Genomic DNA, 24,702 nt, shown 5'->3' on the forward strand with positions numbered 1-24,702 from the left:
GTTTAGAAATAAGATTGTACGATTATTACATTCATAGCATAGTAATTCATATCGAGAGTATTTTGCTTATAAAATATTATATGTAATTATGCCATTTCGAAATACATGAAGTTTTCCCATTCCCAATATACACAGACTGCAGCATACTCCACAACAATAATCCAATAAGCCTACAATATTCCTTTGTATGAACACGTGACTGTTTCTATTTAATAAATCCACTCAGTGCTGCTATTATTGATGAAATGTATCAATTCGTTCCGTTCAGAATAATATAAGAAGCTTATTTACTATAAAACAGATTTCCGAGATAACGCAACTGCATTGGACTTTCCCAATCTCAATATACACAGACTGCAGGCTTTCGCTTAGAATACAGATTTCAGCATACTCCACAACATTAATCCAATAAGCCTACAATATTCCTTTGTATGAAAGTATGAAATCGTGGCAGTTTCTATTCAATAAATTCAATATAAGAAGCTTTACTATAAACAGACTTCGAGATAACGCAACTGCATTGTATATTTTAAGTACCATGCATTATTATTATAGTTGACTTCACGAAGCGGGTGCAATAAAAGACGAAAGCACTTGGGAAGAAGCTGGTTGAAACACCCAACGTCACTCCCACGTGATCGGGTTCCTAAACTTAGGAGGAGGAGCACTCTTACATCTTCGTCTAGGCCAAGACATGGACCGCATTTTCTTTTCTTTTATAGACATTTTTTCTATGCTCGTTTCTTCCGACACCCAATCTGGATGGATAACGAAAAAGTCTCGTTTGGGAGAACGTGACGTAAAGACTCCACCATCGTAAGAATATTGTGACGTCGCTGATTCTGGACGAGCTGGGCCATTACAACTGATCGGTGACGAATTGGTTGAGAAAGACTTTTTTGGGAGAACAGTTCTAGACGAACTGGGCTGTAACGCTGCGCGGGAATCAAGAAAACTTCCGGATGGTACACTTTGACTATACCAAGAATGGGTTGTCTGATTTCTTCTTTCAAAATTTGCGGTTTTCTTCCTAAGCCAGTCCATGGCGGCCACCTTCAATCTGTCTGTATATAGTATTCGTTGGTGACTGACTGGATCAATAAGATTTGTCTGAAACACAAAATAAAATTGCATTAACACATATTTTGGATACAAATTTTTCAATAATACGAACTATCAGTATTTTAGTCGTTTTTTGTTCTTTTGTTCTCAGGGGTGCTGTAGAATTGACGGACGACAATGTATATCAATTTTTTATGGTCGAAAATGTTTTCACAGGGGGCGGGGGCGAAAATTTTTGCAGGGGGCGGGGCCTGAAGAGTTTGGTGACAGTCTGAGCACAGATACCCGACATATGAACATTTCTTAAAACGACTTATTGATTATGTGTTTGTCTGCGATATCACCTCGGTGGAAGCGGACTTAAAATACAACTAACTAACAACAATGATTATGTGTGAAATAGCTTTATTTAACGTCCGCTTCCACCCAAATGATGTCGCCGACATATTTATTGTATATATGTATAGTTAGATATGTATATGGGGATTAGCGTAAGAATAACGGATATGTGAACCAGTTTATATACATGTACTGAATTAAATAGGCCCTGTCTTTCATAGGCTTGGGGGGGGGGGGGGGTCGAATGGTTAGCACGTGTGCCTTGTATCATAAGGTCTGTCATTGAGTCAGCTGGCGTGGTTTCGATTCCCTGGTTGTACGTGACAAGGAGTAGGGTCGCATGTCCAACCTCGTGGGTTTTCTCCGGATTCTACGGTTTCCTACCACTGCTAATGACCCATACGCGCAAGCGAATTATTAAAATAAAATTGAACCAAATGTTACTCCCGAAATGACCAAGTTTGTGTCGAGTGGACGTTAAACCCCATCTCTCTCTCTCTCTCTCTCTCTCTCTCTCTCTCTCATCAAAGGCCAACATGGGATGATATTTGAATGACAGATGTGAACGTTTGTAAAGACTTATTACCGGATCATTATTATTGACCGCTATTAATATAACCATTAGTTTCTCGTTGACCCAATCATGTAATTACATTACAACAAGATGAATGAAAGGGATTTAATTAATAAACTTGCAGAGATTGAATGGGTAGAACACTAGCGGTATAAATGATTTTAATATTGAAATATTAGCACACACGCATAACTTTTTTTGAAAGGTTCGTTCCCGTAATTCGTTTTTTTTAAAATGAACTGACACCTAAAGAGTGGAGGGCACGGGATGTTAACTCCTAGCTGGGATACCGTCCAACTATCTCAAAAGTCGTACGAAACACCGAGGTCCCCTGTACACGTTGCCGTGTATGTAAAAGATCCTTTGACAGTTGGAATTTGAAGCAAGATGGGCCGTTTATTGCGCCACTTTCCGGATAGAATGTCCCTCATAACACAGAGCTTAACGTACTTCATTAGTGAGTTCGTATATAGTCGTTCGGTTAGTACGAAAAACAGTGGTTCACTCGTGTATCAGTAATGTTTGTCTGCACGTAAAAGATCCTTTGACAGTTGGAAGCTGATGAAGAGAATGCGGAAATGCCACTTCTCTGGAAGTATTCTCATCTCTTGTATTACACACGTGATTATGGAGACATATAACTAGATGTTGGTATCAGAATAAATGAAAATTAATTTCATTCCATTCTCAATCTGATTAAAACACAGATGCTATTTCGTTTCGTTTTTTTTTTATAGTTCAAAATTTCGTTTTATTTGTCTGTACTACACTAAGATCTGGAAGAGTTGTTATCTAACCTGCATGCTGGATCGCGTGAGGGATTAGCCAATGAAATCATCTGTTACGGCGACTTCTTAGCGTGTGATGCACGGAACCGTGGGTAAACCACCAGAAACGTTAACGTTGATTGATTAATCAATGTCTGACGTCATAGGGACAAAAGCCGCTCGTACGACCTCTGACGCGACCTTCCACTATAATTGATCAGATCTTCATGTAGTGTAGGCCATCGAATGTATAAAAAAAACGTAACGAAATATAGATCTGTACTTTAATCAAATTGTTCTATTCCAGAAACATCAGTTAACGAAACAGATCATCAGTATAGAAGATGCAGAGTGGGTATTCATGGATTATTTTTATGAAGAAAATTGTGTTTTCCTTTCATTAAGATAGACATAATTTGAGTCTGTGCTAGCTATGTATTTTATCTAAACTTATTTTACCAATTTGATCATAGTTATAATCACAAAATCAATTTAATTTACGCCCTATAGACCTATAAATGCGATAAGGATAAATTGAATATCTTTGAATATCGGAGATCCCATTGAAGACGCTACACCGCCTTATTGATTAGACATCTAACAACGAAATGAGATATTTATAAACACTTTCAGGGAAGCTTGGTGTAAAACTTGCTCATTTCTCATTTATACACATGGTGGACCGTGTGGTTCTTAGGTGAAATTATCCACACTGATCAGCAGTGAATATTCACTAGGCCTCTACAATCACTGATATGGATGACATCGATGCGACTTAATGAGTCCCAAATATTAACTTTTGTTTCCGTCAAATTAAATTCTAAAATATTTTTTTCATGTATTAGAAAAATAAATAAAGGCGTTTGAATTATTTGTAGGTAAAAATCATTTCCTATTTAGTATAAATGGGTATTAAAATAAGTAAAATCACCATTTAGCCCGAATCAGTAACGTCTTATGTAAACAATGCACGTGCCATTGAGCCAATGATTGACGCCGCGTGATGTGACGTCACGTGTCGAAACAGTCATCTGTTACAGAGATATTAGAAGACTTTCGCAATCCTCTGTGAAACAGATTGGAAATTATCCTACTGATATCTAGTCTCGTGAAAGTCGTAATTAGTTTATCCAACTCAGTATACATTCGGGAATCTCCAACTATTCGGTAATTCCCGACGAAATGTATAGTACGCCAATTTCTCTTGGAATTTCAGCTTCCGGGGAATCTTTTATGTGCACAACCCTAAAATGACTAGATACGCTTTCCTTGATTAACGCATGCACGTTGCATCATAAGTTCTGTCGAGTGGACGTTAAACCCAACTTGACTAAATATGACAGACCTTCTGATTCAACGCGCACGCGTTAACCATTCGACCACTCAACCCCCTAACTGGAATTCAATGGTTGCATATGTCCCATCTTCATCAACTAGATTAGTGAAGTGACGCAGGACGTTAAACCTCATTTATGTAAAGAGAATATGCCGAAAATGCCAGACAAATTACTTCACTCTGCGCCTGGATATTAGCGATATAATTATAGGCTAGCCTCGATCGTCCTTACTACCTTTGTTACGATAATAAACAAAGTCTTGATTATCCATTTGTACGGTAACCGCATCCACCAGAAAACGTTTTTGAATCCGCTAAATATCATAGGCATGCGATGGCATCGAGAGTTGATTATGGTCTTGGTAAGTTAATTAATGTCTAATTAATAATTTAGATAACATTTCAGGCCTAAAGAAAGACCTTCAATAGGAAGATTTACCTCTTGTATAATGTATGTTTAAGATATAATTATAAAAGAAATCAATGATTGTCTCCGATACCTTTGACCTACCTGTATTCATAAAGATAAGATTCTGTTAACCTATTCAAATCTTACAACTTGACCAGCTGTGACACAGAGTTTAAATAATCATAAACACGATTTATTTGATATTCCTACACAATTTAAACAGGCTATCCTACTCTATAGTCCACTAAAACATAACGCGTGGTCGAGAATAAAACTTTCGGGATTTTATGAGGGAGCCATGGTCCCACTCGTCGTGTGTAACGCCTAATGGCAGACTGATAAAGAGCGTTTCTCGTCGTTCGGAAGCTACAACAAGCAATTGGTAGTGCATATGAAATACGCCTTTCCACTAAACACAACTGCCCCAGGCAAAAATCAAGATCTTTTGTACAAAGTGTAGCGTAGGCCTATATTAAAGACGCCTTACCCCTAAATACCACTGCCTGGGCAAAAACAGAGCTTCTGTACAATTAGTAGTGTCAACACAAGAGACGCCTTTCTGCTAAATACCACTGCCCGGGCAAAAGCAAAGATCTTGTGTACAACTAGTAGCGTAGGCCTATATTAAAGACGTCTTACCCCTAAAAACCACTGTCCAGGCAAATACAGAGCTTCTGTACAATTAGTAGTGTCTACACAAAAGACGCCTTTCCGCTAAACCCACTGCCCGGGCAAAAACATAGAGCTTCTGTGCAATTGGTAGTAAATATGAAAGACTCCTTTTCACGAAACATCACTGCCCTGGCAAAATACCCTCGGCTTGCATGACTCACGCGTTCTCATACCTTAATCTCCATATGACTGGATTCTTTTTCCAAGATGTCAAACCCTATAGCATCATATGTCTAGTTGAGTTCAAAAGACGTGTCTCTAAACCTACCTTGACAAAGATGAAATAATCTCTTGAACATCTGTCACGGGTTTGAAAAATCTCGATTCATTTGTATACAGTGATAATACTGACAATAAAATAAACTACGTACATGTATATTAAAAAATAAACGTTATTTTTTTTTATGTGAAGCAGGTATACAAGCAGTAATCACGTCTCATCAAACGGTGTAGTCTATAATTTGTATAGTAATAATAAATGCCCCCGAGGCCTTAAACTATCTCTAACACACATCCAAGAACAATAATTATATACATGTAAAATTATGACATTTCGTTTGACATGATGTCAGTTGCTATGTTGTCATAAAGCTCACGGCCTGGGGCTTTTATTATTTACAGCGTGTGATGATGCATTGTTGCAAATATATGGACGGACATGATAAGAATAAGATAGACACAAATGTATTGAGGCCTAATAAATGGTACCTTGATTTCTGTTTTGTTCTATTGTTATTAAAATAGGAGTTATTTTTAAATATGTAAATAAATTACTTACGAATGTGTCAATTCAATGTATGTAGTAACCAAGCTTTTTTTTCACATTATATAAATCTATACGAAAAGAACGCTTTGTACATCAGGCGACTCGCCAGCCATCTTGAAATAAATCGATAATGAATATTATAATGCGTTTTATCGATTTTCTTCCAAAGCAGGCGGCGTTAGAAACCTTTCACGCGCTGTTTTAGCGCGGGAAATCCAGGCACGTGGTATGGTGTTTATTGAGTAAATGGAATGGAAATACGATATCTAGCCTACTGGTGATCGTTTTATCTTTTTTATTAGAGTTCCAGAGATGACTTATATATAGGAGATGGGTGAACTTCCATTAACCAGATTTCACATGAAGAGTCCAGGGGAAAAAAGATCTAAGTCACATTTTCGTCTTTTCGCATAAAAGGCAAAACAGACTTTTGGACGAGAATGCTTGATACGAACAGAACAACGAGTGGGTTTAATTCCAACTTCAAAATGATGTTTAATACGAATCATAATTACCAGTGTCCATCAATTGGGCACAAACCCAGACCCAACTTTTCTATAGTAAAATATTGTGTAGAATACGGTGCCGAATGGTAATCATTCCGCCGTTAAGGCGTTTTCTAGATATTAGGGGTCAAAACTCAAATTCACCTTTGTTCTTTGTGACCCCGGGGGTCAAAAGGTCAAATTTTCCGTTTTTTGCACTAGCATAAAATATAAGAGAGAGGAAATGGGGTTTAACGTCCACTCGACACAAACTAGGTCATTTCGGGACTAACATATGGTTTAATTTTAATTCAATAATTCGCGTGCGCGTAGGGGTCTTTTGCAGTGGGAGGAAACCGGAGGACCCGGAGAAAACCCACGAGGTTAGACAGGCATAACTACTTTTTGTCACGTACAACCGGGGCTTCGAAACCACGCCACTTGACTCAATGACAGAGATTATGATAAATGAAATGAAATGGGGTTTAACGTCCTACTGTTTTGCTCCGAACTGCGCCAATGAAGACGGGCATAAGCCATACAGTGTGCTATGAAGGAAATTTTGCCCGGACAGCGGCACTGCAGCCTACTCTTATATCGAATTCCAACTGTCAAGCGATCTTTTACTTGCACGCCAATGTGTACATGGGACCTCGGTTTTTAATCCCATCCGAACGACTAGACAGCTGTCCTTGTCAGGCCCTCCATCCTGCATAGCATCACTGACAAGGAGGAACCACGCCAGAAAATCTGGATGAACTTTCTTGGCCAAAGCAGGGATCGAAAACCCAGCCTCCAGGCTAGCGAGCCAGTGCCTTACCCACTTAGCCACCGTGAACCCCAAACCCCAATAAACCTTTTTAACTATATAATGAATATGGTAAAATTTATTTTATCTATAATTTCACAATTATCGTCTGGGTAATATTAATTAAAACATTTATAATATACAATTATTTTTTTTCAATTTTTTTTTTCAATTTTATGTTTCAAATTTGATCAATTCATACAAATGAAAATGGAATGAATTTTAGCATGATTGATAAAGTTGTAATAATTTACACTTAAAAATAGCTCCTGAATAATTAGGTATAAACATAAAAAAGAAAATTAAATTCTATTTTTAAATACGATATTGCATAAGTGGTATTATTCAGTCCCCAGAGAAAATGGTGCTATATAAGGCTGTGTAAAGCGCCTTGATTTTACCTACAAAAAATATATAAAAGGAATTTAACATACACAAGAGGGGCAGTGGCTTGCAGGGAAGGGGGGGGGGCGCAGATGGGGCACCGGACATTCATTTCAACTTAGACATCCAATCAAAATTGAAATTGAAATATTTCGGACAGGAGGCACCCAATGTGGCCTTTTTATTTGAAATGAAATGGGATGTAATGTCCCACTGTTCTGCTCCGACTGCCATACAGTGTGCCATCACCAAACCTTTGTAACCCACTGAACCTAAAAAAAAGCCTTAAATATAGCAAAAGGACCAGAAAATCAGAACTTTGGCATTTTTTTCTCTCACATAAATTTATATAACTGATACACACACTCTCCCAAACGTCAAACGTTTAAATTTGAAGATGAAAATGATATTTTTGCCAATTTCTCAACTGGCAATAGTGACTTATAGGATTAATAGGATTATTCTTTAACAAGGTAGGACTGTTTATAGATACCATCTATTTTAAGCTGCGGGTAATTTGAAATTATACGAAAATATACAAACAGAGACTTCATAATTTACTTTTGATTATCATTAACACCAATGTGATAAAAACACAGATCCTATTTCGTTTCATTTTTTATAGTTCAAAATTTCGTTTTACTTGTCTTTACTACACTAGGATCTGGAAGATTTGTTATCATTGTTATCATTGTGAGCTATTAGCCAATGAAACGGTCTGTTACGGCGAGTTTTAGGCATGTTTTGCACGGAACTGTGGGTAATCCACTAGTAACATCAATGTTGATTAGTTAATCAAATGTCTGACGTCATAGGGTCAAAAGCCGCTAGTATGACCTCTGACACGACCTATCGCTACAACCGGTCAGATCTTCATGTAGTGTAGGCCATCGAAAGTATAAAAAATGAAACGAAATATAGATCTGTATTTGAATCAGATTGTATTTATCCCAGAGATAAAATTTATCCTTTGTTTATGTCTGGTAAAACTCGCCGGCCATTAATCAGCATGAAATCATTTCCTAAGCTCCGCCCCTCTGTGGCTACTGATTGGCAGGATTTGTTAAGAATGAAATGCTGCCGATTTCTCGACAATTAGGTATCGGTTCGTTGCATGAGTTACATATTAATGATTCTTAGAAAATTTTTCACACCTTCACATTGAAAGTTCATTCGAAAACAGTTGATTTAATGATGTAACTGGAACTATTTTTAGTCCAAAAATGTGAGTGATTCGGCTAGATATGTGAAAATTCTGAAGAAATGCGAATTTGAGCCACCTTGCCGCCATCTTGGATTTTTGTGACTTTCAAAATGGCCAGCGAGTTTTATCAGAGATAACAGGGATCGAGATTGATCAAACACCTCACATTAATTATATGATATGCTACCACAGATAAAAAAAAAACCCTTTCAACATACAAATTATACATCAGGGACCTTGTTCACTGTAACTTGAACTATGCTAGTTTAAGAATCCTGCATTTCCATTGGTTGGGAGTTAAAATCAGGGTTAGTATTTGAACTTTCAGCCAATGAAATCCCATTATAGATACACTGAGGATTAATTTTTAACACATTTGGAACTGCTTGTATATATATAATTAGAACCTGATTATAGAGATGGACAATTTCTCAAAAAATATTCATCAACAAGTTTTCAAAATGGATTGGTTGCATTCATGCACACAAACACAGAAACAGATTGCATTATTGTAATTGGTTACAATAGTATTGTTATTGGTAACAAAAACATTATAATTTGTTACATTAACATTATTGTAATCTATTACAATAACATTATTGTAATTTATTACAATAAAATTATTGTAATTTGTTACAGTATCATTATTGTAATTGGTTATAACATTATTGTAATTTGTTATAAAAAAAAGTTATTGTAATTGGTTACACACATTATTGTAATTGGTTACACACATTATTGTAATTGGTTACACACATTATTGTAATTTGTTACAAACACACATTAATTAAGAATTGTTTTTACAAGCATAAATTAACATACTGTCCAATATGGAAATTGCGGATTTCTAGTTTTACTGAGATTTCGTTTTCTGTGGCTGTTGGACGAATTTCTTCAATGTGGAGTGTAGCAGGTGGAAATTCTGAAATATTAATAAAAACATTAAAAACACTACATTCAAGACAAAAAGACCAATACAAAAATGAAATGGGGAAATTTTGCCTGGACGTTTTGAATTCTAAATGTCAAGGGTTCTTTTACGTGCACGACGATATATACACAACAAAGAGCAGTCTTACTAAAAGAATTCTGATTAAAATAAAAAATTATTCAAAGAAGAAGAAGTGTTTATTAAAGTGTCACATGGTCTACATTTACATATCATAATTCAGTTAAAAACTTAATTAAAGAGAAGTTCCCTAACCACCATCTTTAATAGAAGGTTTGATCTCACTTCAACTCTGTATTATCTTATCAATGCCTTCACATAATAATCTCTTACGTTTTTCGTCACTAATTTCAATTGGTCTAGAACCCAACTCAAGACCTCTTAGATACCTCGATAAAAGAATACCAAGTCTGGCTGTGATAATTGAGTTGCAAAGTTCGAGGTTCGTTCAATGTGGACTTTGCTGGAACTTTTCCACTTTAGCCGCAACTTTTATGCTATGATCCACTTCACATCTTAGTCCAAACCTTTCTAAGTTATTTTTCTGTTCTGACATTATGCTAGTAAGGTTGCTTGTATTTGGTTTTCCATGAGTTTTTTTAAATAAAAACAAATCTATCCTGTTATGTGTTTGTATCATGTCTATGATACCAAAATGTCAGGAATTTCAGACTAATCTAGCAGAGAGGGGGAGAGAGAGAGAGATGGGGTTTAACATCCACTCAACACAAACTAGGTCATTTTGGGACTAACATATGGTTTAATTTTATTTCAATAATCCGCTTGCGTGTAGCAGTGGGAGGTAACCGGAGGACCCAGAGAAAACCCACGAGGTTGGACAGGCGACCCTTCTCCTTGTCACATACAACCGAGGATTCAAAACCACGCCAGTTGACTCAATGACAGACCTTACGATACAGCAAGAGAGAGAGATGGGGTTTAACATCCACTTAATGACGGACCTTATGATACAACCTGCGTGCTAACAATTCGGTCATCCCCCCCACACCCGCTGTATAACGAAGTATAGATATATATTTACCTGTGATACCATCCACACCAATACGAGATAAGCTCCGATACCTGCTGCTAAAAATAGATCAAATACTGCCGGCTTTACGCTGAAAATACAAACAAGTCACAATTAATTTAACACTGACACGTGAAGACAAGAATTCTCAAAGTTAAAGGGATCTTTTACATGCACTTAGATTCTATCACATCCAAGAGATGAAATGGAGTTCAACGTTCTACTTTTCTGCTAAAAAGATAAAAAGAGATTGGGAAATGGTGGCAGATATATCTGGAATTTTTTTAGACCATTTATGCCAATCAGATTAATATTACTCTTGAATTGAAATGAAATGGGGTTTAACATCCTACTGTTTAGATTCGACTGAATGAAGACAGGCATATGATATGCAGTGTGCAATGAGAGAAATTTTACCCAGACAAGGGATCTTTTATGTACACGCCAATGTGTACACAGGACCTCAGTTGTTTGTCCCATCTGAACGACATACTCCTCGCAGTGTTTCGTTTGATCATACCTAATCCCACTAAACACTGCTTTAACGAAGGCAAATTTCTGTTCCAAATTATGACAGGTCAATGGTCTGATTAACAACCAATAGCTAAGTGCGTTACAAAAGCATTACGCTTAAAACAGAGTCCAAATTGGACCAAATATGTTTATATAACGTAAAGTTATGACTCACGATTTTATTATGCCCAATTAACCAGTGCATAGCAGCATATTGCAGAAAAATTGATTGTGTGACAAACGAGGCTATCAAATGGAAAACAATGTAAACAATACTGTTTGGAGGCGAACATACTTTCACCATTTTTAATACCTTAAATCACTGTCCAAAGTTTTAGGGAAGACCCAGATTAAACGAAGGGCTGTCATGTTGCTGTACTTGGGATCGAACACAGGACCTACAGCTTAGCGATCTAGCGTCCTACCCACTAAGCCACCATGGCTCCCAGATTTATATGATCTTGAATTAAATCGAGACATGATAAACTTAAACTTACTTGTAGGCATTTAATGTGTACTTAGATCCACTATAAAACAAAAATTCAGGATCTCTGTTAAAAAAAAAAAAAAATTACTTGAATGGCTTTTAATTATTCAACTGGAAATATACAGAAATCATTTCTATAAAATACAACAAGAGTTACACATAGGCTTCATGACAGGACTAAACCATCTGCAACCTTCCATTTAGGAGTCACACCCTCCCTCCACAGTCCACCCCCTCCCCCTTTTTTTTTCAAAAAGCAGGATACAGTTGTTAACGGATTTATTTCTAATTTGGCATGAAGCATTAGGACTGTCTTGTTAGTCTGGAGGCTCAGTGTGGAGGGGTGTCCATCAAATGGGCACAAAACCAGACCCAACATTTCTATAGTAAAATTTCGCGTAGAATACAATGCCGGGTGGTAATCAATCTGCCGTTGGGGCGTTTTCGAGATATTCTGGGTCAAAGGTCAAATGAGGTCATTTGCACCAAAAGTGAATGTGCAGCCATTGTTGTTTCATGAAAATAAGCTGAAAATGATCGAAAGTAATCACCCTTTCAATAAAAATGTAAACTTGCTAAATTCACCTTTGTTCTTTGTGACCCCGGAGGTCAAAAGGTGAAATTTTCCGTTTTAGCACAAGGAAGATTTATCAAAATTGAATGGTCAGCTTTAAACTGGACACAAGTACAAATTAGATGATTTATGGTGATTTTAAACGTTTTTTTACGAATAAAACATATGTGAAAGAAATTAGTGCTAGATACACAAGACTAAATGATACCTGGGTTACAGTGAAATATTCCAGCCAATATTATTCTTACCGTTTATCAGCTTTATGTGTTGTGATTTTAACATCTTTAAGATATCTGGACATGGTATCTTGTAATGTATTAATTAGACTACTATCTGTGTTGATTAACTGAGCTGATCTCGCATCATTCGTTAAATAATCTAACCAGGCAGATTCAATACTCTCCTGTGGACTCTAAAACAAAAATACCAAATATATTCATATATTAAATAAAGATAGGTTGCCAGGCAATGAAACATCAATTGTTTTACAGTATTCAATACCCTCCTGTGGACTCTAAAAAAAAAAAAAAATACACCATAAATATTTGTATTGTTTTACAGTATTCATTAAATCTCGTCACTCCATAAACAAAGTCTCAAAAGGAAACAAAACAGTTTGATGTGATGAAATAATATTAAAATAGGATAGTGAAATTGTTTATATTATCACTCGAGTCTGATGCCATGTGGGAAATTCGTAAAAAATCACCAAAAATCATCTAATTTGTACTTGTGTCAAGTTTAAAGCTGACTGATTAATTTTGATAATGAGTGTCCAATCTACAAGTATTTAATTTCCTGACCACAGTTCAAAAATTAATCATTATACATCAATAATCAATGGGTTGTTTATTTTTTAACAGTGATCGAGAAATTAAACACTTGTAAATTGAACACTCATTATCAGAATTGAATGGCCACCTTTAAATTGGACACTTGGTGATTTAATATGATGTTTATGAATTTTTAAACAAGGATTTGATATTAAACGAATGTGCTAGATACACAAGATTAAATGATACCTGGGTTACAGTGTTAACAGTATGTTTCAGTCTTTAATAAGTTGACCATCATGAGATACAGAGAGAGAGAGAGAGAGAGAGAGAGAGAGATGGGCTTTAAGTCCACTCGACACAAACTAGGTCATTTCGGGACTAAAATATTGTTTTTAAATTTTATTTCATTAATTTGCTTGCCCGTAGGGGTCTTTAGCAGTGGGAGGAAACCGGAGGACACGGGGAAAACCCACGAGGTTGGACAGACGACACTACTACTGCTAACCATTCGACCATCCAACCAGCCAGATACAGTAGGTTTTCCGGGGCTGATATGATTATTTACATATTAAGATGATTAAGTACACTTACGAGAGCATCAGCGAAAAGTTGTGTTACACTCGGACTAGTTAAATTATAAATATGTGTAGCAATAGCCTCGGCTATAATCTGTACATTTCTACTCAATACCTTCACATCAACTTGATCTCTAAAAATATACAAATATATAAACTTTACTTTCCATTTCGCTACAATTTGGTATCAAGAGTTTCTGTATTTAATGTTTAGGTTCAAACCATTGTTGGTAAACTGTTCAAATCTATTGAGAATCATAGAAAACCATTGGGTTTCTACAGTTGCATAGTGTAAAATGGTCCATCTAGATTACATAATAAGTTGTGGATTTACGACTGTTTACTTTCAGTAGCGCTGTTGAGTAATTAACCCGTTAAGCGTGACGTTTTTAAAACGTTAACTACCCCCTATTGTGTAATTAATTTGACGAAGTGACGAAGAACTATGTACTATGTTCTAAGAATAGGTTGGGGAAAAAACCTCCAAGGTGTTATATTACGCCCTACACACAGTGAGTGGCAGTTGTCCAGGACGTTATATAACGACCTATGGGTTAATTCTGAAATGAAATGGTGTTAAACGTCCTACTCCTATACTGGGTTAATGAAGACGGGCATATGCCATACAGTGTGCTATGAGGGAAATTTTGCCCGGACAGCGGCGCTACGGCTTACTCTTATATCAAATGTTTACACCAGACCTCAATTTTTCATCCCATCCAAATGCCAAGACAATTTTGTCCTTGTAAGGCCCTCCGGCCTGCACAAGAGAGAGAAATGGGGGTTTAACGGCCACTCGACACAAAGCTAGGTCATTTTGGGACTAACACATGGTTCAATTTTATTTCAAAAGTCTGCCTATCGCAGGCCTTTATTTTGGTTTCAAATGTTATATAAACTATTATTTAGACATTTATTCACACGAAAAATCTATAATCATCTCTCTAGATCAGCTCCTTATCTAAATCTTACATAATGCATCTTTAAAATTGTAACCATATATTTGAATTGCATGTTTTATGTTACCTGTTCCATGAGAGTTATCTTACCTTGTATCAAGAATGGATGTTCTGGACGGGTATTTATGAGAGTCAAGATGTGATAAAGTAAAAGCTTGAAGACGTTTAATACTAAAACGTTCGTGTTCCCACGCCAACATTTCATCAGCTAAATTAATCTTCTTGTGAACCATATCAAACTTGACTTCAGGGAAACTTGATTTTGTGATTTCCTCTAGATTCTAAAAGTATAAGAAGTCATAAAGTCATTCAGGTAAGTATCTAAGAAGATACTCACATAGAATTCTCTCAATTGGCGAAATACGACAATTGAGTGAAAAGCTGAATTTTGGGCTACAACTCATGTGATGACTGCCCAAGAAAAAATCTCAACCAACCACGACACCAATAGTATCTTGCGAAGCTTCAATGCCATACAAAGTCACTCTTGTAATTTCGCTAGGCATCCTATCCCCAATGTCAGGCAAAAGAATTGTTGAAACATTTTACTTTTTTGCATCGGGCACTAAACTACAACTCCCACGATACCTAACACTGTAACCCAGATATCATTTAATCTTGTGTATTTAGCACTAACTTCTTTCACATTCGTTTAATATCAAATCTTTCTTGAAAATTTGTAAAAATCATTTGAAATCACCCAAATTCATCTAATTTGTACTTTTGTCCAGTTTAATGCTGACCATTCAATTCTGATAATGAATGTTCAATTTACAAGTGTTTAATTTCTCGATCACTGATTAATTTTTAAACAGTTCTCAGGAAATTAAATACTTGTAAATTGGACACTCATTATCAAAATTAATTAGTCAGCTTTAAACTAGATATCAAGTACAAATTAGATGATTTGGGGTGATTTTAAATGATTTTTACAAATTTTTAAACAAAGATTTGATATTAAACGAATGTGAAAGAAATTAGTGCCTAGATACACAAGATTAAATGATACCTGGGTTACAGTGTAAGTTGTAGTGGTATATTTGGTGTTTAAGTATTTATATAACCGATTAATAAAGAATATTTCTCACTTGTAAGAATTCTGCTCCAGCACTGCCGTCTTTTGGTGGTTTCGATACATGAAGATGTAGAGAGTTATCAGCTCCGAGCATGTCCAGACATAAAACATATGCTGCATCAGTCAATACATTCGTATCTAAAAATAGAAAATCATCATTTATAATGTAAGAATCGAGAGGGGATGGGGTAACGAAAGAGAGAGAGAAATGGGTTTAACGTCCACTTGACACAAACTCGGTCATTTCGGGACTAACATATGGTTTAATTTTAATTCATTAATTCACTTGCGCGTAGGGGTCTTTAGCAGTGGGAGGAAACCGGTGGACCTGGAGAAAACTCACGAGGTTGGACAGGCGACTCTACTAATTAATTGTCACGTACAACTAGGGATTCAAAACCACGCCAGTTGACTCAATGACATGCCTTATGATACAGCGCGCACGTGCTAACCATGCGACCATCCAACCCCCTGGTTGTTAACAAAACGTTAGATGCTATATAAAAGATGGTTTTATGATACCCATGACTCCTACCACTGGTGTCACTGTATCAAGATTATTATGACTTGGATTCCATCTAAGTTTTTGTTATTTAAAGATACATTATGTAAGATTTAGATAAAGAGCTAGCCATTCGTGCAATAATAGTTCAAAAATAGATAATGTAAAATGAATAATTTGAAAATTTCATTCAAATTACTCTATTGCAAGCGAAGATATTAGCCTTTGAAGGTTTGAAAAGACGTGTGCAATAATTTCAACCACCATACTGGTTGTTCGAAGCTAAGTCTCGCTCCTCCATTTTTAGCTTAAATCAACATATGGCTGAACTGTTCTAATCTATTTAATATTGGAGAAATCCGATGCCATCTAGAGTTGATTATGGCCTGGATAAGTTTATAAATGTCTAATTAATAATTTCTATAACATTTCAGGCCTAAAGAAAGACCTGCTATATACAGATTTAGCTCTTGCGTAATGTATGTTTAAATGGTTTTGGATTCCTCTCTCTATATTTTTAATTGAAAACATTAAGTGTGGGGGTAAAAACAAGACTTACCTGATTCTAGATTATCTTCAATCCATCTCTTGGTACCTTGATAATTAAACTTCCCACCACCAGATAATAAAAACACGATATTATATCTACATTTAATTAAGGTCATAAATACACTAACACTCTTTTAATGTCAAGCTAAATTCCAATCTGTTTCACAGCCATAAAGCGAAAGCCTTCTTTTACCCCTTTGTTCACGATGACTGACCTCTAAGTTCACATGCAGTATAGGTCTACGTGTGACATCACATCGTTAGCATAAGCATAAGGCAGTGATAGCATGTGCCTAGCTCGTCAAATCCAAACAACTGTCGTATTAAATAAAAATGGCATTACATAAATCCTCAACATGTTGTGAGAAAAATGCATTAGAATTTTTTTACAGCTATATTAGGGCCTTGTGGGAATTCTATAAATAAAAGTGGCATTACGTAAATCCTCAACATGTTGTGAGAAAAATGCATTAGAATTTTTTTACCGCTATATTAGGGCCTTGTGGGAATTGTATAAATAAAAACTAGAGCTTAGTAAACTTGCTTACTGAAAAAATTAAGAAAAATACGTATTCGAGTGCGATTCAGTTTATTGAATAAAATATCGTATAAACTAAATATTGACATTTTGCATTAAGGGAGAAAACTCATTGTACTGTTAAATGGTTTCCAAAATTACTTGTGTAGGCCTACCCCAAGATCTAAACATAAGCTTTCCAAATATGCATATTTTATTCAGATGCAATGCAAATTGCGAAATTGGGTTTCTAAGCACCCTAGAAATCTGGTTGCAGGCCTGTCATAAAATGGCAAACAATACAAAACATTGAATTTTAAATTTTTTTGTCTATTAAAGGATACTTTGCATGAGTTCTGGAATTGGTGAAGAGTTTGGAAAATAACCTGGCAAGTTCTAATAAAACAACGACCCCACTTCCATTAGAATCAGCTCCTTTAGCTAAACCCTGAAATAATAAACATTACAGCCTTTATTTCATTAAGTTTACACAACGGGAGCCACAGTGACTCAGTGGGTAAGATGTCGGCTTGCTAACCTGGAGGGTGTGTGTTCGTTCGCTGCGTTGGTTGAGAATGTTTCCATCAGGATTTTCTGGTGTGGTTTCTTCCTTGTAGAGGGTCCACAACCTTCGTATTTGCGTACAAAGAGCGACCATTTGTTTGGGCAATTTTATTTCGATTTTCCCAAAATTCAAATTCAAACGTCCTTATTGGAAATGAAATGAAATGGGATTTACCGTCCTACTGTTCTGCTCCGAACTGGGCTAATGAAGACTGTCATACGCCATACAGTGTGCTATGAGGGAAATTTTGCCCGGACAGCGGCACTACGGTCTACTCTTATATCGAATTCCAACTGTCAAAGGATCTGTTACGTGCACGCCAATGTGTACAAGGGACCTCGGTTTTCCGTCTCACACGAATGACTAGACAGTTGTCCTTGTCAGGCCCTCCATCCTGCATCACTGACAAGGCGGAACCACGCTGGAAAATCTGGATGAACTTTCTTGGCCAATGCAGGGAGCGAACACCCGACCTCCACATATTAAAAACACGATTTTTCCAAAAACAAGGGCCATAATCCATGAATTTACAGTCCAATACATGAATTTACAGTCCAATACATGCCAGAGATGGGGTTTAATGTCCACTCCACAAAAAACCAGTGCATTACAGGACTCATATATAGTTCAAATCTATTTCAATAATTCGCTTGCGCGTGAGGGTCTTTAGCAATGGGAGGAAACCGGAGGACCTGGAAAAAACCCATGATCAATCTACCATTTTACTGTTTGCCAACTGGAAACTTACCGGCGCCACTCCAAAAGAATCATAATGAGCGACAAGAATAATACTTGGTAATTGTTCTTCTATACCACTTCCTGATAATCTACCCTGTAATATATAAATATAAATATATCTATTCAATAGGGGCCATACATCTACAGGTATAAGTTTAACACATGTCAAAATTATATAGAATACAAGTTACTTGAAGAATTTAGAGATAGTTGTTTAGTATCTTCCCATCCTTTGATGGTTTCTAAATGATTATCTCTGATTGTATATAAATGTTTTTCTTTGTTCCATATTTTGTATATATGTATATATATATATCTTCATTGTACCATGGTTGTTTTTCTTTGTTCCATATTTTGTATATATATATATAAATATATATCTCTTCATTGTACTGTTGTTGTCATTCTTTGTTCCATAATTTGTATAAAGATGAGAGACCGCTGTCAAAACGTTGCTAGAAATAAACCCTTCAAGTAACTTGTATTCCATATAATTGTGTCATGTGTTATTCTCATTCAGTGAATAAATGCCACTTAAACAATTTAAGGTATAAGTTTAAGTGGAGCAGTACAATTATCCTCCAGAAAAAATCTAACCTTGTGTTTATATATTTATATATAAGGTCACAAAAAAAATATATTTTGGTTTTCAGATATTACCTTAACCTCATCAAAATTGGGTCAAGTAACATGTTTTATTTTCAAGTTATTAATTTTCTGCAATGTAACTCTATTAAGCGTTTCTTGAAAAGAAGAAGTGAACACTAGACTCAGCTATCAAGTATGTAACCATGAGGAAGTCACGAACGGCACTGGATAAATGATTGTTAATTTGTTTTTTGCGCAGATGGCGACTATTTTGCTGTCAATCTGATATTTTTTTTCATGATCAAAATCCCTAGGTATCGTTCCAAGGTACTATTATAACTAACCTGTATACTAGCCATAGGAAAATTAACTATCATCACCAACCTGTATACTAGCCATAGGGAAATTAACTATTATAACTAACCTGTGTACTAGTCATAGGGAATTTAACTACTAGCCATAGGGAATTTAACTAACCTGTATACTAGTCATAGAGAATTTAACTAACCTGTATACTAGCCATAGGGAATTTAACTAATCTGTATACTAGCCATAGGGAATTTAACTAACCTGTATACTAACCATAGGGAATTTAACTAACCTGTATACTAACCATAGGGAATTTAACTAACCTGTATACTAGCCATAGGGAATTTAACTAAACTGTATACTAACCATAGGTAATTTAACTATTATAACTAACCTGTATACTAGCCATAGGGAATTTAACTAACCTGTATACTAACCATAGGGAATTTAACTATTATAACTAACCTGTATACTAGCTATAGGGAAATCAGGTAGGGGTTTCTCTGTGGCCCCACTCATAACCATCTGAAACCCATTTGCTGTAGCTGCACCAAGGAAAGCTAAAAATGAAAACTAGAATCTATAATACTATATTTAGTAAGACTAAGTTTAAAGATGGGTTCCCAGAAAAGTATTTATGGGGTGGTTATTTCCAATAAAAGTATGGCAATTTTGGTATATATGGAAAGTAGAGATATCCAATCTTACTAGAAAAATACTGGATTCCCCGAAAAAGACTCATGGAGCTTATACAGGACAAAAATGTAATTGTTCCCCTAATCGACAGCCCGACGATTAGGAATTTCTGCACGCATGATGTCAAAGGTCACACGCGAACATTGAGCGCTTGATGTACAAGTTGATAAACTTTATGAAGAGTAAGATGTACAACACTTTCTGAGATAAAAATGACGGAAAAAGACGTGGGTAGTGGATAATCCGAGAATTTAATTTGGATTCGATATTTGTAATAAATAGTAAGCGATTAAAGACAACATCGTTTTATGTATGCAATGAATTCTCCTCTTGACTTCCACGAGAGGTAAGTCACGTGACGTAAACATGACCTGGTTTGGTTGAATTTTTATAGCAGGGCATTCCTTCACAATTACAATGTTTGAGAAAGATTTGAAGCATAATTATGACAAATTAATTAGTTTGAATATGTTTTTAGTCCATATATACCATTAAATCACCCAGTTTGTACGCAGGAATGTATCTTTAATTAGATGGGCCTGTTTTCAACTGATTGAATCAAGCCAGGAGACTATCTGCCATTGATACTTTTTATGTATGGCTTAATGTGAAATCGATGCCTACACATAATGTACTAGAAATATTCTATGTTATCCATGGAAATGAAATGGGGTTTAACGTCCTACTGTTCTTCTCCGAACTGGGCTAATGAAGACGGGCATACGTCATACAGTGCACTACGGCCTACTCTTATATCGAATTCCAACTGTCAAGGGATCTTTCATGTGCACACCAATGTATACACGGGATCTCGGTTTTTCGTCCCATCCGAACGACTAGACAGCTGTCCTTGTCAGGCCCCCCGTCCTGTACCACTGACAAGGGGGAACCACACCGCAAAACCTCGGCCAAGAACGTGCTTAAGAATTTTTTGGGGAACACAAAATAAGATAAGTTTACTTAAATGCAAAGTCTACTTAAATTCTAAGCACAACAACGTGCTTAAGAATTTTCTAGGAATCTGGCAGCTGTCTAGTTGTTTGGATGTGACGAAAAACCAGCCTGGGTGGTGCAGAAAAGTAAAAACGTTAAATCATATTTCGTTTCACATCGTACAAATTTTTTGGGGGAACGCAGACAACCTCAACCAATTCTGGGCAGATTCCACCAGTGGTTTAGTACAAATCTATCTTTTCAAGAAAAAAAAATGTTCCAAAATATTATCTGAGTTAAAACCAACCTTGCCAAGCTGTAGCTGCCTGATCCCCCGAAGCACCATTTTGAATACTGTCATAAATAACTGTTAGTTCGGACGTCTCCGGAGCAAAATAAACCGGTATCCCATTATCTTCCACCAACAGATCTTCTTCCAAACTTCTTAAATGCTACCAAATATTATACAAAAATATATAAATGTCATTTTTCGAGTAATCTGATTAAAATACAGATCTATATTTCGTTTCGTTTTTTTTATACTTTTGATGAAATGAAATGAAATGAAATGGAGTTTAACGTCCTACTGTTCTGCTCCTAACCTGGGCTAATGAAGACGGGCATACGCCATACAGTGTGCTATGAGGGAAATTTTGCCCGGACAGCGGCACTACGGCCTACTCTTATATCGAATTCCAACTGCCAAGGGATCTTTTACGTGCACGCCAATGTGTACACGGGACCTCGGTTTTTCGTCCCATCCGAACGACTAGACAGCTTTCCTTGTCAGCCCCTCCGTCCTGCATCACTGACAAGGGAGAACCACGCCGGAAAATCTGGATGAACTTTCTCGGCCAATGCAGGGATCGAACACCCGACCTCCTGGCTAGCGAGCTAGCGTCTTACCCACTTAGCCACGTGTTTCCCTTATACTTTTGATGGACTACACTACATAAAGATCTGACTTGTTGTAGTGATAGGTCGCGTCAGGTCATTCGAGGGGCTTTTGACTCTTTTAAGAATAAAATTAGATTTAAATTAGACAGTGTATTTAAATAATAAAAATTTCATTAGCTTTCAGTTATGTCCATTGGTATTCTTAATTTACGTACCTTTTTTTGTTCTGGAGACAGCTGTTGGATATTTTCTGGTATTAGGATAACCAATCCACCAGCATTTTGACTCGCCCAGTCTCGATACGCTGACAACGTCACTTCTTCTAACCTCGCTACTATACACTTTCTTGTTACTGACGTTGATCCTACAGGTCTAGCTTCCATATTTATCAAAAAATTCTTAGCTCCTGAAAAATACAAAAAAACACAGAGATGACATGAATCTATTTGTCCTTCATGTTTATAAAACTGTGTGGGAGCCATAAAAAGCTCCTGCCAATTTCAACTAGGAGAAAAAAAAAGAACTTCATGTTTATAAAACTGTGTGGGAGCCATAAAAAGCTCCTGCCAATTTCAACTAGGCGGAAAAAAAAAAGAACTTCATGTTTATAAAACTGTGTGGGAGCCATAAAAAGCTCCTGCCAATTTCAACTAGGAGAAAAAAAAAGAACTTCATGTTTATAAAACTGTGTGGGAGCCATAAAAAGCTCCTGCCAATTTCAACTAGGAGAAAAAAAAGCTCCCGTAAAAAAAATGCTTTTTAACTGTATTGCAAGAGTAACTCCACATTTTCTTGAATTAAGGAGAGTCAAAATGTATTTATGCTTTAGTCTTGTTTAATATTTGGTAAATATGTTTGGTCAATATGATAGAATCAGAATTATCATTATTGAAACTGATAGCTCAAACGTATGCAGTTTACAAATAAACAAATGAAGTAGTTTCTTAATCGCAATATTTAGGAGAATGATTAAGCTTATTTGCAGGGGTCTTTAATAGTTACTATACTTGTAACGTTAAACTGTGTGTTTAACGTTACAATTGATACAGTCTAAGAATCCTTACGCAAGTTCAAATAGGTTCAAACGCACAATTGTCAACACATATCATTACAGTTTGTATTGGAATAAGTAATTCTATGACAAAATAGTTACCGAACAGTTTTTCTTTGTGGTTATGCGTTCTACATTTACATCGCGATGTTTCTTATAATGACATATTACACACAAGCCGCCATGACACCAGCCAGTTGAAATTTCGCGTAGCAGTTGGGTTTCATCAAATCATATAATTATGCGGTAAGGCTTCACCTTTATTTCAATAGGAATTGATTTATTATATGTTAAGCTAGGTGCTGTACTGTTTTGGGTCAGTTTATGTGTAAATTAAGGGAGCTATAGGCCAGTAACCTTTTTGTAGTGATTTCACTAAAAAAAACTTGCGCAAAGGAACTCTGTAGGACGAGCCACTACTGTGGCTGGAGTAAGGCGGAAGACATCAGTAGTGGAACCATTTCTAGGGTCTTTAATTAGTCCTGTGAAGGAAAGTCGAGGTGTGTCTATAGGAGTGAAAGCACACATTAAACATGAAGGACTGCATCGTCTGCATGAATAATTTTCCCCATGAAATTCAATCCAATCCAAAAATTTAATGTGATCCATGGTGAATACTAAGTAGGAAAAGCTAATCCATCACTTACACTCAGCAAACTTAACTCTGTACGCACAGATTGGTAAACCAAAATTAGACAGAGGCCCATGCGCAGGTTTTCTGACTGCGAGGTGAAATCTGTGCTCTACATCTACAAATCTTTTATATAAAATCAAAATGTGAGTTGAGCAGTCATCCTTTGGAAAATAAACTGATGTTCAATGATGTTGGATTGAAAAATATAATCAGCAATCACAAGCATCTGTATTGTTAATTTACAAAGGTGCTAATAAGTCACAGCGAATGGTAGACAAACTACTTCATACGATAATAAAATAATTACAATACATACCATACGAAGTTCCCTGTAAATCGTATCTCTGCATTTTGTAAACGGAGAATTCATTTGCAGCCCCAACAGGCGAAAGGGCGATAAAAATTGGAACAAAAAATAAAAATGATAATGGAAATGCATTCCGAAACATCTCGAAAACCTCTCCAATTTCGTCGAACAACATCGTGAGTATTATTTAAGATGAGATGTTTTAAAAATGACTTTCAAAACCCGTTTGATCTTCGAGTTATCACTGAAAATGAAATTCTTACACACGCGATAACAATGTCAAGGTCGTACTGGTTTGTCCGAAATTTTAACTCGTGGCAAAAGCACTAGAGTGGAACGAATAAAACAATAGATATTGCTGGAAGCTAGACAGTATCATCAACTTCCCTGTTCTTCAAAAGATTGATAACAATGTAAAAGTTCCCTATTGTTTAATAATAATAATTTTTAAAAATGCTTTCAAATATATATTATTTATAACTATAGGTAGATCGATTCACAGAGTATAGAAATATATTATATTGTGTTTATCAAAGTCCACCTAACAATTAAATATGAAAGACGGTAAGGTTCTGGGCAGATCTTAATTACTTATTTATTTTCACAATATTGCGATGAAATAGTTTCGCGTATAATATTATTAGTGTTGTGAAATTTCTATATAAGGGGAGG

The 24,702-nt window shown here is 36.1% G+C and overlaps 1 protein-coding gene across 1 annotated transcript; it reads right to left on the bottom strand.

Moving 5' to 3' along the window:
* Window positions 1–7,296: 7,296 nt before the first annotated feature.
* On the bottom strand, window positions 7,297–24,306 carry LOC126817374 (BOS complex subunit ncln). The gene is made up of 14 exons (XM_050544319.2): window positions 24,040–24,306; window positions 22,254–22,444; window positions 21,449–21,593; window positions 19,978–20,072; window positions 18,626–18,709; window positions 17,657–17,760; window positions 16,806–16,891; window positions 15,758–15,882; window positions 14,760–14,950; window positions 13,727–13,844; window positions 12,608–12,771; window positions 11,796–11,849; window positions 10,798–10,876; window positions 7,297–9,728 (listed from the first exon to the last, which is right to left on the bottom strand). The coding sequence occupies exons 1-14, from the start codon at window positions 24,203–24,205 to the stop codon at window positions 9,660–9,662; spliced, it is 1,671 nt and encodes a 556-aa protein (XP_050400276.1). The 5' UTR covers window positions 24,206–24,306; the 3' UTR covers window positions 7,297–9,659.
* Between the last annotated feature and the right edge of the window lie 396 nt (window positions 24,307–24,702).

The sequence above is a fragment of the Patella vulgata genome, chromosome 4, assembly GCF_932274485.2.
Source record: "Patella vulgata chromosome 4, xgPatVulg1.2, whole genome shotgun sequence".
In the NCBI taxonomy this organism is placed as follows: domain Eukaryota; kingdom Metazoa; phylum Mollusca; class Gastropoda; family Patellidae; genus Patella; species Patella vulgata.

Coding starts and splice junctions, on each gene's coding strand:
- LOC126817374 (XM_050544319.2), bottom strand. CDS start 24,205: ATGTTGTTCGACGAAATTGGAGAGGTTTTCGAGATGTTTCGGAATGCA. Junction 20,073..21,448: donor GGCAGCTACAGCTTGGCAAG/GTTGGTTTTAAC, acceptor TTTCATTTTTAG/CTTTCCTTGGTGCAGCTACA. Junction 18,710..19,977: donor TCCCTATAGCTAGTATACAG/GTTAGTTATAAT, acceptor TATATATTACAG/GGTAGATTATCAGGAAGTGG.